Source organism: Sphaerodactylus townsendi, linkage group LG11 (genome assembly GCF_021028975.2).
Source record: "Sphaerodactylus townsendi isolate TG3544 linkage group LG11, MPM_Stown_v2.3, whole genome shotgun sequence".
In the NCBI taxonomy this organism is placed as follows: Eukaryota; Metazoa; Chordata; class Lepidosauria; order Squamata; family Sphaerodactylidae; genus Sphaerodactylus; species Sphaerodactylus townsendi.
Window position 1 is genome coordinate 29,441,742 of NC_059435.1, and position 14,840 is coordinate 29,456,581.

The 14,840-nt window shown below is 42.6% G+C and overlaps 1 protein-coding gene across 1 annotated transcript in view; it reads right to left on the minus strand.

Annotated features, from left to right (window-relative positions):
* Positions 1 to 960: 960 nt before the first annotated feature.
* The window catches only part of LOC125441134 (serine/threonine-protein kinase Nek11-like), a 56,454-nt gene continuing 42,574 nt past the window's right edge, over positions 961 to 14,840 (minus strand). Inside the window, exons 5-6 of the mRNA XM_048511484.1 lie at positions 13,778 to 13,874; positions 961 to 2,839 (exon numbers count right to left, since the gene is read on the minus strand). Coding sequence (XP_048367441.1) covers positions 2,512 to 2,839; positions 13,778 to 13,874 — 425 coding nt within the window. The 3' untranslated portion in view covers positions 961 to 2,511. The remainder of the gene's footprint in view (positions 2,840 to 13,777; positions 13,875 to 14,840) is intronic.

Here is a 14,840-nt window from a genome sequence, read left to right on the forward strand (position 1 = left end):
CAATTGCCTTTCAAAAAATATCTGTAAACAAGAACTACCTGACTAGTACAGAAATCTCTACAAATGCCTTAGGCATTTGCTATGCTTCCTTTCCCAGTATTCATTATCAGTCTTATAACAGCTGTCTCTGTACACAATTTTACAAAACTTTTGTTGATTGTATAATTAAAACATGAATATAATAATAAATAAAAGACCTTCTTTCTTTCTTTGAATTCCTGCCATTTTAGAAATAACTCAGAAACTTACTCATTTACCATTTTATTCTATCACTCCCATCATCTGGGCTAAATTTAAAATATTGTGAGCATCTGATTTATAAATGATCCGCCAGTCAAATTTCCTTTCAAAAGTTGAATTGATCATGATGCGTACCAAACCTTTTCCCCCTAAAGCAGTGAACTCATGTAAATGGTCATGAACACATACGTAGCTGCCTCATTTGTTGGGATTTCCCTTTCAGGTAAGGGCAGCTTTTAAGAACAAAGAAGTATACATGTGGAAGAGAATGAAGTCTCTTTCTCTGTACACTACATGAGTATGAGACTCTAAATCAGAGCAGCAGTTTGTGGATAATCCGGTACTACAAGTTTCAAGAAACAAAAAGAAAAGTTGGCAGGCCTTTTTAAAATTACCTGGATCACTTAAAAAACAACAACAACATAGATGTTGCATTCCTGAGAGGGTTCCTTGAAGTCAAATAATGCACCCAGAACATGATTTTCAGACTGCAAAGGTTAAATCCTGAATTTTTGAGAAGTTATTCCTTTAGTGTCATATTGGCAAAGCCCAAAGGGTTGGTGTGACTCTGTGATACTGAAGAATATATTAAAATCATATAAGGGAATCTTAGAACCTAGTAACTAATTCAGCGGATGTGGATGTATTTTTTGATCCCCAAGAGCAGGTAACCCTATGGGAATGCATGCTGACTGTAAAACTAAAATAAAAGTAGCTAAAGTTGCAGTAAAGGGACACTGGGACAATTCATTCTGTAATTTTAATTTAATAAGTACTGATGAAAGGGGGCAATGTTTACAATGCAGGGGGGGGGGGGGTGGTGGTGGAGGAAATAAGATGCAAAGAGTTCCAGGATGGACAATGTTATGTATCTCTGATATAAACAGAAATATACATGATATTTATATGCTAAACATTTGCAAGGTAACTATACTTATTAGGGATGAGCTGAAAACTGAGGTGCATTTTTAAAATGTCTATTCCTTCAAAAAGTTCCCCCTTTTGGAAATCTTGCAAGGAGAAGCTTTCCTGCCTCCCCTGACTTGTGCTACATCCTCTCCCCTCCCTCTGTGTAGCACCCAGGCAATGGCACCAATGGGAATCTCTTTACAGTCCCAGCAGGTTACAGCATTAGCACAAGTTTTGGTCTGAAAAACAGCTCAGTAAGTTAGGCTTTCATGAAGCCAATCAAATTTGGTTATGTGATGATGATATTACTTGGACCAAGTGTAACAGCATCAGAGGGAAGGAAATGCCTATGCTGTAATTGACCAAAGACTATTTTTAAAGAAAAAATAATGCCACAGCAGCAGCTAATTAGGGCTATAAGTTGGAGAGATTGGCGCAAAAAACTTGCTTCAAAAGATCTTTCAAGAGCCAACGAACAGTTTTCATCCTGAAAATGTTTCCTGAAGAATGATTGGCTCAGCCCTAGTGCTTACTAAAAACAATATAAAACAACTTAAGCAACGGAATACCCCTACTCCATCTTTGTATATCGGGAGTAAATCAAAGGACACTTACAGAACAATCCAGATTGGCATGGCAGACAGTGACAATGCAGCGAAGGTGGTGCTGCACCACCTCCAATGGATTTCCAGAGGAGTGTGAAAGGGAAAAACAGCTAAAACCCTTCCCGCCCCCAGAAAGCTGTCCATGGAGCCCAATGGACTTATGCCAATCCAAAGGGTGGTGCAAGTCCAGGGCCATGGCCACATTGCAACAGGCCACAAAACCAGGATGAAAGCTGACTAAGGCTGGCTCTGCACCCAGGAATGCCCTGACCTGCCCTCCCGCACAATGGTGTCTATTCCAGATGTCAGCACAGCTCCATGGTGGCCTGGACTTCCGGGTCTGCAAGCACAGAGCTCAAGGATGGCCGGCCAATGACACATTTGCTCCCTGAGCCAGCAGGGCTACTCCTTATACAGTAGGGGGAGGGGCAGGGGAAACACTCCCTTGCACCACTTCCGATGCAGGCCTCCCCCCCACTTTTCTCCTTAACTTCTTTCCTGCCTCCCAGTGTATCATGGTTGTCTTTACACTCTGCTTGAAGCATGATGAAACAAAAGGTATTTAATATCATAGCTTCTCCAGATGGATAATCAAGCATGCAAATATATTGCAATGTACAAGCACAATCCCACCGTTTTCAAGGAAATCATGATTGGGGTCCAAGCGTTAATACTGCTTTTGCAGCAATCAACAGATAAGCTCTTCATTAGAAAAGGCTTCATTTGGAGATGAAAACAGGTTCCTTATTTCCCATAATCAGAGAACAAAATGGCAGCTCTCCTTCCCATCAGTATCTCCCTGCTGCTCATCCCTCTTATAATAAGCGGGTCCATCTTCAGACTGTTCGCTCTGAATCCCAGTGGGGCCATTCTGAGGTCTGTTTTGCGGCACAGAGTCTCTTTGAGGGCACAGCTGGTCTTCAAAATAGAGGAGCTGGTCCACTTCAAAACAGTCACTTGCCTTACACACCACTCTTTCCAGGTAGTCTTTGATTTCATCCTCGCTTGCATTCTCCTGCTTAGCTTCTTTGAGAAACTTATACACTTTTTCGAAGATTTCTGGTCCCAGTTTCTGAATGGCTGACCTGCCAACAGGAGAGAGATGCACACAAGCTGGCTGGATTATAAATAATTTATGAGAGTCCTTCATTTGTTATAATTGGACAGATATCTGGCAACACGCTATAGCAGTTAAATAAAATGGTCCTCTTTAATATTACAGGAATAATAACGTATCATGAGACGCACACAAAAATATATGGAGACCTAACAGCTAATTCAGTATGATACTTTATCACAACCTGATCTTAGGCATGCATATTTACCAACTCTGTTTTATCAAAAATACATTACAGAATTTCCCTGAAGTGTGCAAAAGGGTAGTCATAAATCAGCTTTTGAATGTTTATCAAATGAGAAAATTGTAGTTCACAGCAGAATAAGAGAAAAGGCATTTGTCTTCCAATAACAGACCTTTCAGTCTTTTAAAATCAAATGCAAGCTTGCTTCGTTAATGAAAAATACATTTTGTTGTCTCTGAATGTTGGTTTGCTAAAAAGGTTTGAGCTGAGAAACAGGTAAGTATGATCACAAGTCACACAGTTCTATGTGCACCTGACAAACAGATACGTTAAAAGGGCAATGCTCAGAAAACAATAGTTAGCATTTTTACAGGAAATTCCAAATATTCAGAATGCTTCTGATTATCCACGTTTATTCCATTATTTCTGTCAGAAGCTCAGGAAGGCTGGCTCGGTTTTCTCCCCTTTCATTCTAGTGACTGGTCCAAGGCCACCCAGTGAGATTAATAACTCCAAGAACTTTTGAAGTACCAAATCTACCAAGTACTAAATCTACACAGCCCCCTCCTCTCCAGTGCAGCAGTTCACATTGTCGCTCAACAACTCAAACATACAATATTTCAGCGAGGCTTACAAGAGCACTATAACATGTTGTTATTCCCTTCTTGTACAGGGAGGGTTCAGACTGTGAGAACTGTGGTTTGCTCATGGCTGTCCAGTGAGGGGAGATGTAAACACGCACCTTTCCTGACTTGAGACAATAATCTTCAGCTTGGCTTCCTAGTTGAACTAGAATTCTATCCCTATACATAATTTGCTAAGGGGTGGAATGTCGCAAGGACAAATTGCCCACCAATTAGCACACAGGGCTCACTCCTGCACACCCATTGGTGGAAAGGTCATCCTCCCAACATTTCACCCACTCCCTCATCCACCTTCCTCCAACCCACAAGCAAACTGGCAGGGCAGCACCAGGTTGCTGTGGGCTGCCTTGCTGGTTCAGCTCAACCCTCCCAACGCTCACGCCTGCCCTCTCCCAGCCCCCCAACAGCTACCTGTGCCAGTGGGGCAGTGCCGGGTTGTTGTGCACTACCTTGCTGGCTAGCCCAACCCACCCTACTCTCTTGCTCACCCTCTCCCAAGCCCCCAACAGCCACTCAGGCTAGCAGGGCAGCCCTGGCTTGCCATGCACTGCCTCACTGGCCCAGCCCAGCCCAGCCCTCCTCACTCCCTCACCTGTCTTCTCGTAGGCCCAACAGTCACCTGGGCCAGTGGGGCATCACCATCTTGACGTGCTCTGTCTCAATGGCTCAGCCCAACCTTTCCCACTCCTTCACCCACCCTCTCCCAGCCTGGCCCAAGCCTTCCCATTCAATCCCCCCCCTGCCTCAAGCCTCCCATTCCTCCTGCCCCAAGCCTACTCATTCCACTCTACCTTGTTGATGGGCAGCCTGGGAAATAGTCCTACAGATAGTCTTGAGAGAGTTTATACGTCCACCCACTCTCCAAGGTCCTGAAATATGAGTGCTACTAGGTCACAGTCAGCACAAGTTATTTGCTTTTAATTTTTAAAAACACTTTCCAGGAGAAGCACTTTTCTGCTCCGCTGCTTGAGTGCTTTCAAAACCCTTTAAAAGAAAAATAGATGGAGAATTTAAGGAGGAAACCCCTCGTCAGCAGACACGCTTAACTATTTCAAGCCTCTGTGGGTTTTTTTGACTTGAAGTATGAGCTCTCCTCCTACCACAACCTGTTCTGAAAATTATCCTTTTGAAAGTATTTTTAATTCCCTAGCAAGGATAAATAGATTCTCTGTGTCAATGCTGCACCACAGTGGAGTAACAATAACAGCACAAGGATGAAAGTATGCTGGTGCATTTGATAGGCAGAAACAATCTCCTTTCTTTGATGCCTCCAGAGAGACCATTAACCAGCACGCTGAAACAAGATGTGGATTACTTACAACTGCAACAATACTACCTCTGTACACGAGTCTAAACAAAGCATTGGACACAACCTTTGGAGAAACAGAAATATAATCAATCCATTTGTTTTTACATACATGTGATGTCAGAAAACACCACAGAGTCCCACAATCGCCTTTTCCCCCTATTCAGTGTTTCATACAACAAATGCTGGGTTGTTATCCATTTATCATGCACCATCTGGACATCTTAGCTGTGTGCCATCTTCTACTAAGCAGCTGAGCGCAACAGCACTAGCTTGGAAAATGTTTGAATAGCAACCTGTCTCTTACTGTACTGCCTGGAATAAGTAACTTTAAAAAAAATCTTGTTGGCAATGCAAAGTCACTACTGCAATGCTTACTCTTTTTAAAACATATTGCAAACAGGGCTTTTCCATATTTAGATAACATGGCCAGTCTCTTTACACCCACACCTCCCAATTTTAAGGGCTGCTCTATCTCCTGGTACAGTAGGAGACTGCTAGCTCCAGCAGCTCTCTTCCATGCTGTCACCACACAGACAAACCCAGAAAGGACATTAACACATTGGTCCAATGCTCTAGGATTTTTATTTATTTATTTATTATTCAGACTTTTATACCGCCCCATCCTCGAGGGGCTCCGGGCGGTGTACAACATAAAATCCCGAAACAGGTATAAATATAATTACTTAAACCTTTAAAAACAGCAGTAAAAATAATAAGATCCAAAAATAATAAGACCCAAAACATCATAGCAAAATTTATCTTGCCTCAGAAGTGATATCACAGCATTGCTGAGACACAGCCCTCCCATGTCTCTGCCATCCTGTCTCTCACGGCTAGACATATTTCACAGAGATGAAACAATATGCTACTTTAGGAATACTGCACTAAATATAAAATGTGGTTTAGCCAGATGCGGATTCCTCTGATGCACCATTGATTGACACCTTATTTTAAAGGTGTACTTAGCATCAGCTGCAGAGGCATAGTGGGGGGAAATGGCACCCGGGGCAAAATGGTGCCCTCCTGCACCCAATGGTTATGCCTCTCCCCCTGTGCCCCACTTACCTGAGCTGGCTGCAGACCTGGGCAGCCTGGTGGGGCTGGGGCTGGCCCTGGGAGGAAGGAGGAGAGGTGTGGGGGCAATTTTGCACCCCCACGGGTACCATCCCCTCCTCCCCCACACCGACTGGGATGAGTCGAGTAGGCACGGGGGATTAGGGGTGTGGGGGGCAATTTTGTGCCCCCATGTGACAAGATGGCATGTGCCCGGGGACATGTGACCCTGATCAGCTTTGGTTTCTAGTAGGACATATAACAGCAGCTGGTACAGTCCTTACCTTACTGCTGACAGCAACCCTAGTTATGGGTCTCCTTCTGGATTTAAAAAACAATCCAGATACCTGGAGCAGCTAGGGACAGTGTTGCTGCAGCACTGCCCCGTTGCCTCCAAGGGGCTTTTCGGTGATACAAGGAGACAAAATGCATAAAAATTCTTCCCACCACCAAAAACCCCTCTATTGGGATCAATGAGCTTACACCATCTAAAAGGGTGGCGAAAGTCCATGCCCCAGGCGCCGACATTCTGGGAGGGAAAGCCAGGGGGAAGAAGCCAGGGGGGGGAAGCTGACTAAAATCTGTTCTGTCCCCAGCCATGCCTCCGGAATGGCCCCACTAAAGCTGCAAGGGCACAAGAACACTGACACAGCCCTCTGCACCACATCTGATGGCCATGGAGGGCCACAGTGGCTGTCTGGTGGTGAATGTGCCCCTCCACCGGGGTTAGTTCCATTGGGAGGGAAAATCTGCCCTGCTGCCTCCACAACTTCCTTCAGCTTTTCCCCTGGATTGGACCATAATTTTAATTCAGGACACATCAGCTAAAACAGCTAAAAGTAGCTTTCTCAAATAAGGACCACCAGGATATAAAAAATTCCTGCGAACGTGAGCCCCTGTGTGTTGATTCTTCTACTCTGTGTGGAACACGGCACATAGTCTGCTAAAAGAGGGCAGTTCTGGTGAATATATAGAACACTGGCATTAATCGAGCAATATAAGGCCTGATTTTTCATAAAAGGAGTAAAAGACCATCAGTTTTGCCATATTTCCAAAGGCATATTTCCAATAGCATTATTACGAAGACTGTAATTTAACTTGAGAGGTTTCACAATTTGCTTGTTACAAGGAATGTATATTGAACTGAAATTAGTTCCACATGAGACTTGTGACTGCAGCCATTTCTCACTTCCTGCTTCTTCCCATTTAGTCAATTTTGAATTTCAATTGCACCAGGCTTATCGATAGGACTATGAGACAATCAACATTGATAATATTATTGTTACCAGCCATCAGTTTCTATGGATGACTGAGAAATGATTAAAAAACAAAGATGAAAAGGAGACTTATTTCATTCCATGTGCCTGTGGTAGATACACATGAAGGTACCTTATACTGAATCAGACCATTGGCTCATCAGGGTTAGTACTATGTATTCAGATTGGAAGTTACTGTCCAGGGTCTCAGGCTGAGGTCTTTGACATTACCTGGTCCTTTCAAGAGGACATGTTGGGAATTAAATACGGGACATTCTGCATGTAAAGCAGATGTTCTACCTCTGATCCTTGCCCCCTCCTCTACATTAATATGAAAAGTAGTTCATTAAAATAAGGCAGATCACATTAATACAGTAATCAATAGACAATTGATTGTGGAGGAGTGGGCAACTTCTGACCTTCTCCTATCCACCTCTTCCATGTCCTCACTGTTCCAGGAGGCAGGCTACTAACCCATCCTTCATTCTAAGACTAATTATATGATAAATGTTGCATTGCCTTGATAAATGTTGCCTTGCCTATAGGATTTATTGATGGCACCAAGGATCAGGAAAGTATTCCCTTACTCAAAGCCTTTTTGCTGCTCTGGAAATCTATGCTGAAGAGGTGTCTTCCTCAATCTATTACCTTAATCTGTAGAATAGATTTGTTAATTGCTGAGTCCTGTATGGAAGAACATTTGAAAAACCATGCTGAATCAGACTAAGGCCCATCAGGTTAGCAGTCTGTTCACACAGTAGTCAACTAGGAGATTCTAGAAAACCCACAAACAAGAAGACTGCAGCAGAATTCACCTGCCTGTGTTCCACAGCACCTAATAGGCATGGTCCTCTGATACTGTAGAGCATTGGTACGGATCATGATTAGTATCCATTTTGACTAACAGCTATGGATTGTCTTATCCTCCATGAACATGTCAGAAGTGCTTTGATTGTGTTTTCCTGCATTGCAGGAGGTTGAATTTGATGACCCTTGGGATCTCTTCCAACTTTATGATTCTATGCCCACTCCCCTCTTAAAGCCTTCCATCATCCATACCCTGGAGCAGAGAGTTCCAAGATCTTTGGATCTCCTCCAAAGATTAGTGAAATTTCTAATGTACACAGGTGGTTTACCATTATGAGACTTCCTGTACCATGTTGTTTTCCCTCCCAGTTACATACTATCCTAATAAAATGAAAGGTCGTAAGAGCAATGATTTAGACCCGTGGTGGCGAACCTTTGTCACTCCAGATGTTATGGACTACAATTTCTATCAGCCCCTGCCAGCATGGCCAATTGGCCACGCTGGCAGGGGCTGATGTGAATTGTAGTCCGTAATATCTGGAGTGACAAAGGTTCGCCACCACTGATTTATACCCTTTGGATTCTTTGTGTTTTTTCATCTCAGCCTCAGAGAGACTCAATATTTTCTTTCTCTCTCTCTATTGATTTAGAGCAGTTCTTTAGGGGATGCTACTCTTATTAGATGTATATCTATAGCTACCTTCTTGTTACACAGGTCCACAAGTAATTGTGCTGGCACTGGGCAACTCCCAGGCAAATAAACCATGGCCAAAAGGAAACCAGCACTTCTGCCATCAATGGCTATGACCTTATCATTAATTATAGAACTGATACATTCAATATTGCATAGTAAAGTGGGAGGGGAAAAATTTGCAGACAAAAAATAATGATGCATGATTGTAAAGTTAACAAAATAGAATATTACAATACTAAATGCTGAGGTGAGAAAATAGAAGGTGATACTTAAGTGCTGCTGAATACAAAAAAAGATATATAACATCTGGCTTAACTCACCAGTCATAGCAGATTATAGCTTACAGGAAACAGTTGTTAAAATTGGCAACTCACAAAACTGTATTAAAAGGGGCCAATTAATACAGACAAGACTGTAATGGTTCTACCTTAATGTTAAAGCTTTCACTGAATGCTGTGGCTTTAAGAACTATGTGCATTCCAAGATTAGAACAATACAGTATGTACCCAAAGCAATAAGTTTCACATACTGAGGCTTTATAGGACTGAACGTAATGGAAAATCTACCAAAGAAATTCATGGTTATGAATTACATGGAGAATCTTCTATTCTGGAATTCATGGCTTGGCAAGTGGTCCTCTGGGAGCCTTGGGAATACTAGGCTCATTCCACACATGCAGAATAATGCACTTTCAAACTCACTGCTCTTTGAAGCTGTGCGGAATGGCAAAATCCACTTGCAAACAGTTGTGAAAGTGGTTTGAAAACACATTATTTTGCGTGTGTGGAAGGGGCCCTAGTTTCTTTGCCTGAACTGCTGTGCCTCACATTAGTGTGGTTGTACATGCAGAGCCCCCCTCCTCCCAGCTGTCACAGCTCTGATCTAAATCAAGTGCTGCAGACTTTGGAGCAGTGATTTTTTTAAGGTCATGCCTACTCCCTACAATCTCCACTGAATGGATCTCCAGTAACAGGCGTCGCTTGAGATCCTGAAGAGCCACGGCCAGCCAGAGTAGCCAATATCGAGCTAACTGAAACTCTGGGTCTGATTCGATAGGCAGTTTCAAGTAAGTACACTGCAGTTATAATTCAGGCTTTTTCAAAGGTTCGCTACAAAAAAATGGCATTAAAAGGTGGCTGTCCACACTTTCCTGCAAAGCCGCCTGATTGCTGGCAATATTTCATGAACAAGAATTGGTCTAAAACATTCCCATGGAAACTTGTCCTAAACCCTCAAGTTCAAGACCACCAAAATCAGCCACAGTGGAATTGTTTAGAAAGTCCAACCATTAATTAGAACTTTCAAATGCACTCTGTTCCAGGGCACTACAGACATGAAGAATTTTGCTTTGCTGGCTGGGCTTCAGATAGTCTTGAAGATCATGCGGTGCTCAATCAATCACTTCAGCATGACCTTTCTTTCTGAATTTTTAAAAAAGAAATAATGCATTCGATGCTAATGTCATATGCACAGGAGGCTTATATACACAGCCCCTTAATGCATTTTAAGTAAGAGAAGTTTGGCCATTCACGAAGGCAGAACAAAAATATCACCTTTCTTTTCCAGCTTCTGAAAGACAATTTTACTTACACTCAGCAGGTAACCCCAAAGCTTTTTGCCTGATCCTGGCTTGCTGCTGAGTGGAAGACACTAGAAGTGGAAGGAGCGGCATTTACTGATGGGTTGCAAGATTTTAATTTACTTAAATTTTGATCCATGAAAGCCTTTCCATTTTATCCATCTGCATTTTATTGAATTTTTAAAACACAGTATAAATGTCATTGCCATTAAACTCTGACTTATTGTATGTATTCTTAGCTTTTTTGTAAAGAACATGAAACACTACACATTCAGAGTCATTTTCTTCCTTTTAATGCTTTTATTACTTTTGACTCCATCATAATGAAAGGTATAAATGCTACGCCTACTAGGTATTTATTCTTTTTCTCTTTGACAGGCGTGCACAAAGGCCCAGATCACGAAGCTGCAAATGAGTCCTGAGATGAAAGGGAGTGCCCATAAATGGTTGTTCTTCTGAGAATATAAGACTTTTATTAACCAATGAGATTGCTAATACCAAGGCAACATGGACATGACTTCTAAAAGGTTCTAGGTCAGATACCACAGAACTTTTATTCTAATGGTGGCATTTTCCTCTGGTGCAAAAGACTCTTCCACTAATTCAAGGTTTTTTGTAGTGATTGTCACAAGCAAAGACAGCTTTAAAAGGGATTAGACCAATTAATATTTGAGGGCAGCTGGCATAATACAGCCCGATGTCTTTAATCCTTGGTGGCTGAACAGAATTGATACTAGAAAGGGAGATCACTAAGGAAGACTCTGCAGAGGAAAGCAAACTACCTCTGCTTCTCACTTGCAACTTGTAGGCACTTTGCACACACAGACAGATTCATGGAGACAAGCGCTATCAGTGCCTACTAGCCCTGGTGACCAAAGGAGAGCTCCACATTCAGGGGTAGTAAGCTTCTGAATAGCAGTGCCAGGAAGCAATGCTGGGAAGGACCTCAGGTTCGATCATGCCTGGTTGTTAGCAAGCAAGAGCAACTGGTTGGCCCCTGTGTGAAACAGGATGCCAAACAAGATGGACCACAGGTCTTATTCAACAGGGCTCTTCTTACATTGTTATACTTTTGAGCTTAAAGAAATCACCACTGTTAACAGAAAAGATTCGTGGGATCTATCTAATCCACTGTCAAAAAGAAAAATTGCAGTAATTTTAAAGGTCTTAGGTGCAGTTTACCAGTTCAGCCAGATACAGAATTTGTAAGACCTTTACTTTTATCCCTCTTTTAGAAAGTTGGAGAGCTATGAAATTACTCTCCTCCCAGTACTGTAAATTTGGCACAAATGATTTCCACTGAGATTATTTGTATCATGGTTTCTTTTATCATGATTGCCCATGTTTGATTAAAAGTTACTTTCAGCAGTTAGAGAGTGAACAGGATCCTATTGCTCTGATTGTTGATGGAAGTTTCAAGAATGGCAAAAAAAATTACTGTTGGAAAAAGTAGTAAAATGTTTTATGGAATCATGGTCCAGATCTGAGAATAGTCTGCTTAACATTACCGCACAGAAAACAGTCTGCTTAACATTACCACACACAAAAAAATGCAAAAGGGACTAGAGGTTTCAATTTAGGTTTAGGTTTCACCACTGTTATTTAGGTTTCAATTTGTCACTAATGGGGAAAAACATGTTTGATGATGGACTCATGTAGTTGATGTTGCATCTGCCCCTAGGATCAGTCATGTCTGTTTTTGAGTCCTCCTGTTATTGCATAATGATATTTTTTCAGTATCATCAGAGTGTACCAAGTCGTAACTGTTTTGTGATGCTTTTCTAAATGTAGGCCATGTGCGGTGTTATCTTAAGGAAGCCTACTAAGAATCCTAACCAGGATCCTGTGAAATGGAGCCTACTGTCAGAAAAGTATTCTTACGGTTGTACTGCCAATTAATTTGGCCCATTCACTTCTATGTAGGACAACAGCAGGGGAGATGGATGGGTAAAGAACAGAAAAGCTACCCTGAAGGGAGCAGTAAATGCAAGTCAGCCCAAAAGGAACAAAAATATTACTGAGATATAGCTCAGGGCATAATATATTCGATACAGGGCATAATTAAATCTCTCTGGAAAGAGCGGCTGCGACTTACCGTGGCCGCCATTGCTGGTGGGGAAGGGACAGCCTCCTAGGTGGCTGCCACCCTCCCTATTGCCTCGCGAGCTCCCAACAGCTCGCGAGGTTTCCGGCTTTGCTGTGCCACGCGGGAACAAAAAGCCTCCAGGGCGCCAGGCAGTGACGCCTGGCGCCCTGATGTCACTGGAGGAGGTGGGGTCAGGCAGCCTATTTTAGGACGGGTCTGGCCTAAACCCTCCCCATTGCGCATGGGGGACTGATCTTTAGCTTGGGGGACAGTGGGCAAAAATGCCCGCTATTTGGGAACCTCCTTATGAGGTTAGGGGTGGAGCAAGCCAAGGGGTAACCTGCTCAGACGTGGGCTTCTATGGCTTGCGCCCCTGGCAGCAAAGAGTCTTCAGGAAGTGGCAACCTCCCATCTGGAATCTCACAGCTGCTCCAGCGTGTGTTAATTTTTCATCGGCAGGCGTGCTGAGAAAAATTTAGGTGGCTGGGGGATAGCACTCGTGCTGCCCAGCACACAGGTCATAAGATCAGACCCCCATGCTGCGCCTTACGCTTTGTTTTTACCTTGAACCAATTTTGTTAATAAAATATTTTTACCACACACAAAGTGATGTCGTATTTCACATTTATTTCATGAAGGGCTAGGAGGGCTATTAGCTACTTCCCTCAAATGGCAAAAGTTCCATGTAATCCTTGGTATATGAAGAACATGTGTGCCAGGGCATGTACAATGCAGTCTTATGCAGAGGTACTCCAGACAGACTGGAATAACTTCAACAGGAATAACTGCATAAGAACAGCGCTGCTAGTTCCACTGGTGGATGAAAAATCACAAGTAAATTAATCTAGTCTGAATGCTAGGAGCCAAAAATAGTTTGTAACAAGGTATTTAAATAGTCAGACAGGCTGGAAAATCCCAGTATATTAAAATAAAATTATTTTTTCAATACGTACCTGGTGAAAGGCCAAAGGGAGCAGATGCAGAAAAGGTGCACAATTCTGAACATTAATATTTAAAGGCAAGTGATAAGTTTTTGACTCCCAAAATAATAAAGAGGTGCAGAATGAGCCGCTGAAGGACTATTTGAGGTAAGACACCAGACTTCAAAAGAAATAGCACATTCTGGAAGAAGTATAGAGGTCAGATTCTGGCACTATAAGGAATCCCTTCCTCTCCAATTGCTGCAGGCTATTAGCTGGTTGTAAATAAATACTCTAGGATCAAAGTTATTTTGGCTCTACTGTCTGTCAAAAAGCATCTGTGTCTCTCAATAACATTTCAGTAGGAGACTTACTCCCTCATACGCCTCAGCTTGGTTGCCGCCATGGTGCTGTTGAGAGCTCTCGATCCCCCGGGCTCCAGTGGAGTCATGCTGGTGACAGTCCCAGAACCTACAAATCAATGCACAGACACACAACCTTATTCACCTTGATTGCCTCTGCATTACAACAGATCCAAAAGCGCTAGTCAAGGGCAGCCAGGAATGGGAAGGCACAAGGGAATGAAGCATTAATTCAAATACAAATTAGTTAATTAAATACACATGAGGGTGACCTGGTTCAGAGGGCACAGGGAACACAAGAATTATTTCAGTTCAATGGCCCACACAACTGAGAAGAGCTTTCATGTGAGAAAATTCTGTGGCATTGAACATAGAGCATAAAGAGAAAATAAACTGAGATATGACTTCATCCCTCTCTCCTTGTTTTTTCAAGATATTTATAGCAGCCAGATATTTCTTCACAATAATTGCTTTTATTTTGAGCTAAAACTGCATATTGAAATTGCTGAAATGCGACCTGACAGGACTCTTCAGATGTAGGCCAGTTTCACATGAGGCACCAAATAGTGACCGTGATGTGGAAGCAGCATTCAGTAGAGTGGAGGCACATGAGAGTGGAATCTGCATGCCCCATTGCTACACTGCTCACCGCAATACACGGCCACAATACAAATCTTATCAGCTTTTCCATTGTTCAGCAAACCTCTTCCCACAACAGCTGATCCGCAGCTGTTCAGCTGTTTGAAAGAGCCTGGGGGAAAAAACTCTTCAGCAGAAGGGGAAAATGGCCCTCGCAGGGACTGAACTAAGGAAAATAGCACTGATATGGGCAAGGCCTGAAAAAAAGACTGTATTCAACTTGGGAAAGAGTACAGCAAATCATGAGTGGCAGACACAAAACAGGATGGATGGAGGGACAACATCATACAGATGTTTCTGAAAACATAACTGCAATAAGCAAGCTAAAATGAAGTCTTTACCTGTGGTCATATTTATATTGCAACACATATTAAAGCATTTTTAAAAATCTGTATACTTCTCAACACATGGTCTACTAAGAAACCACTGTCTCCTA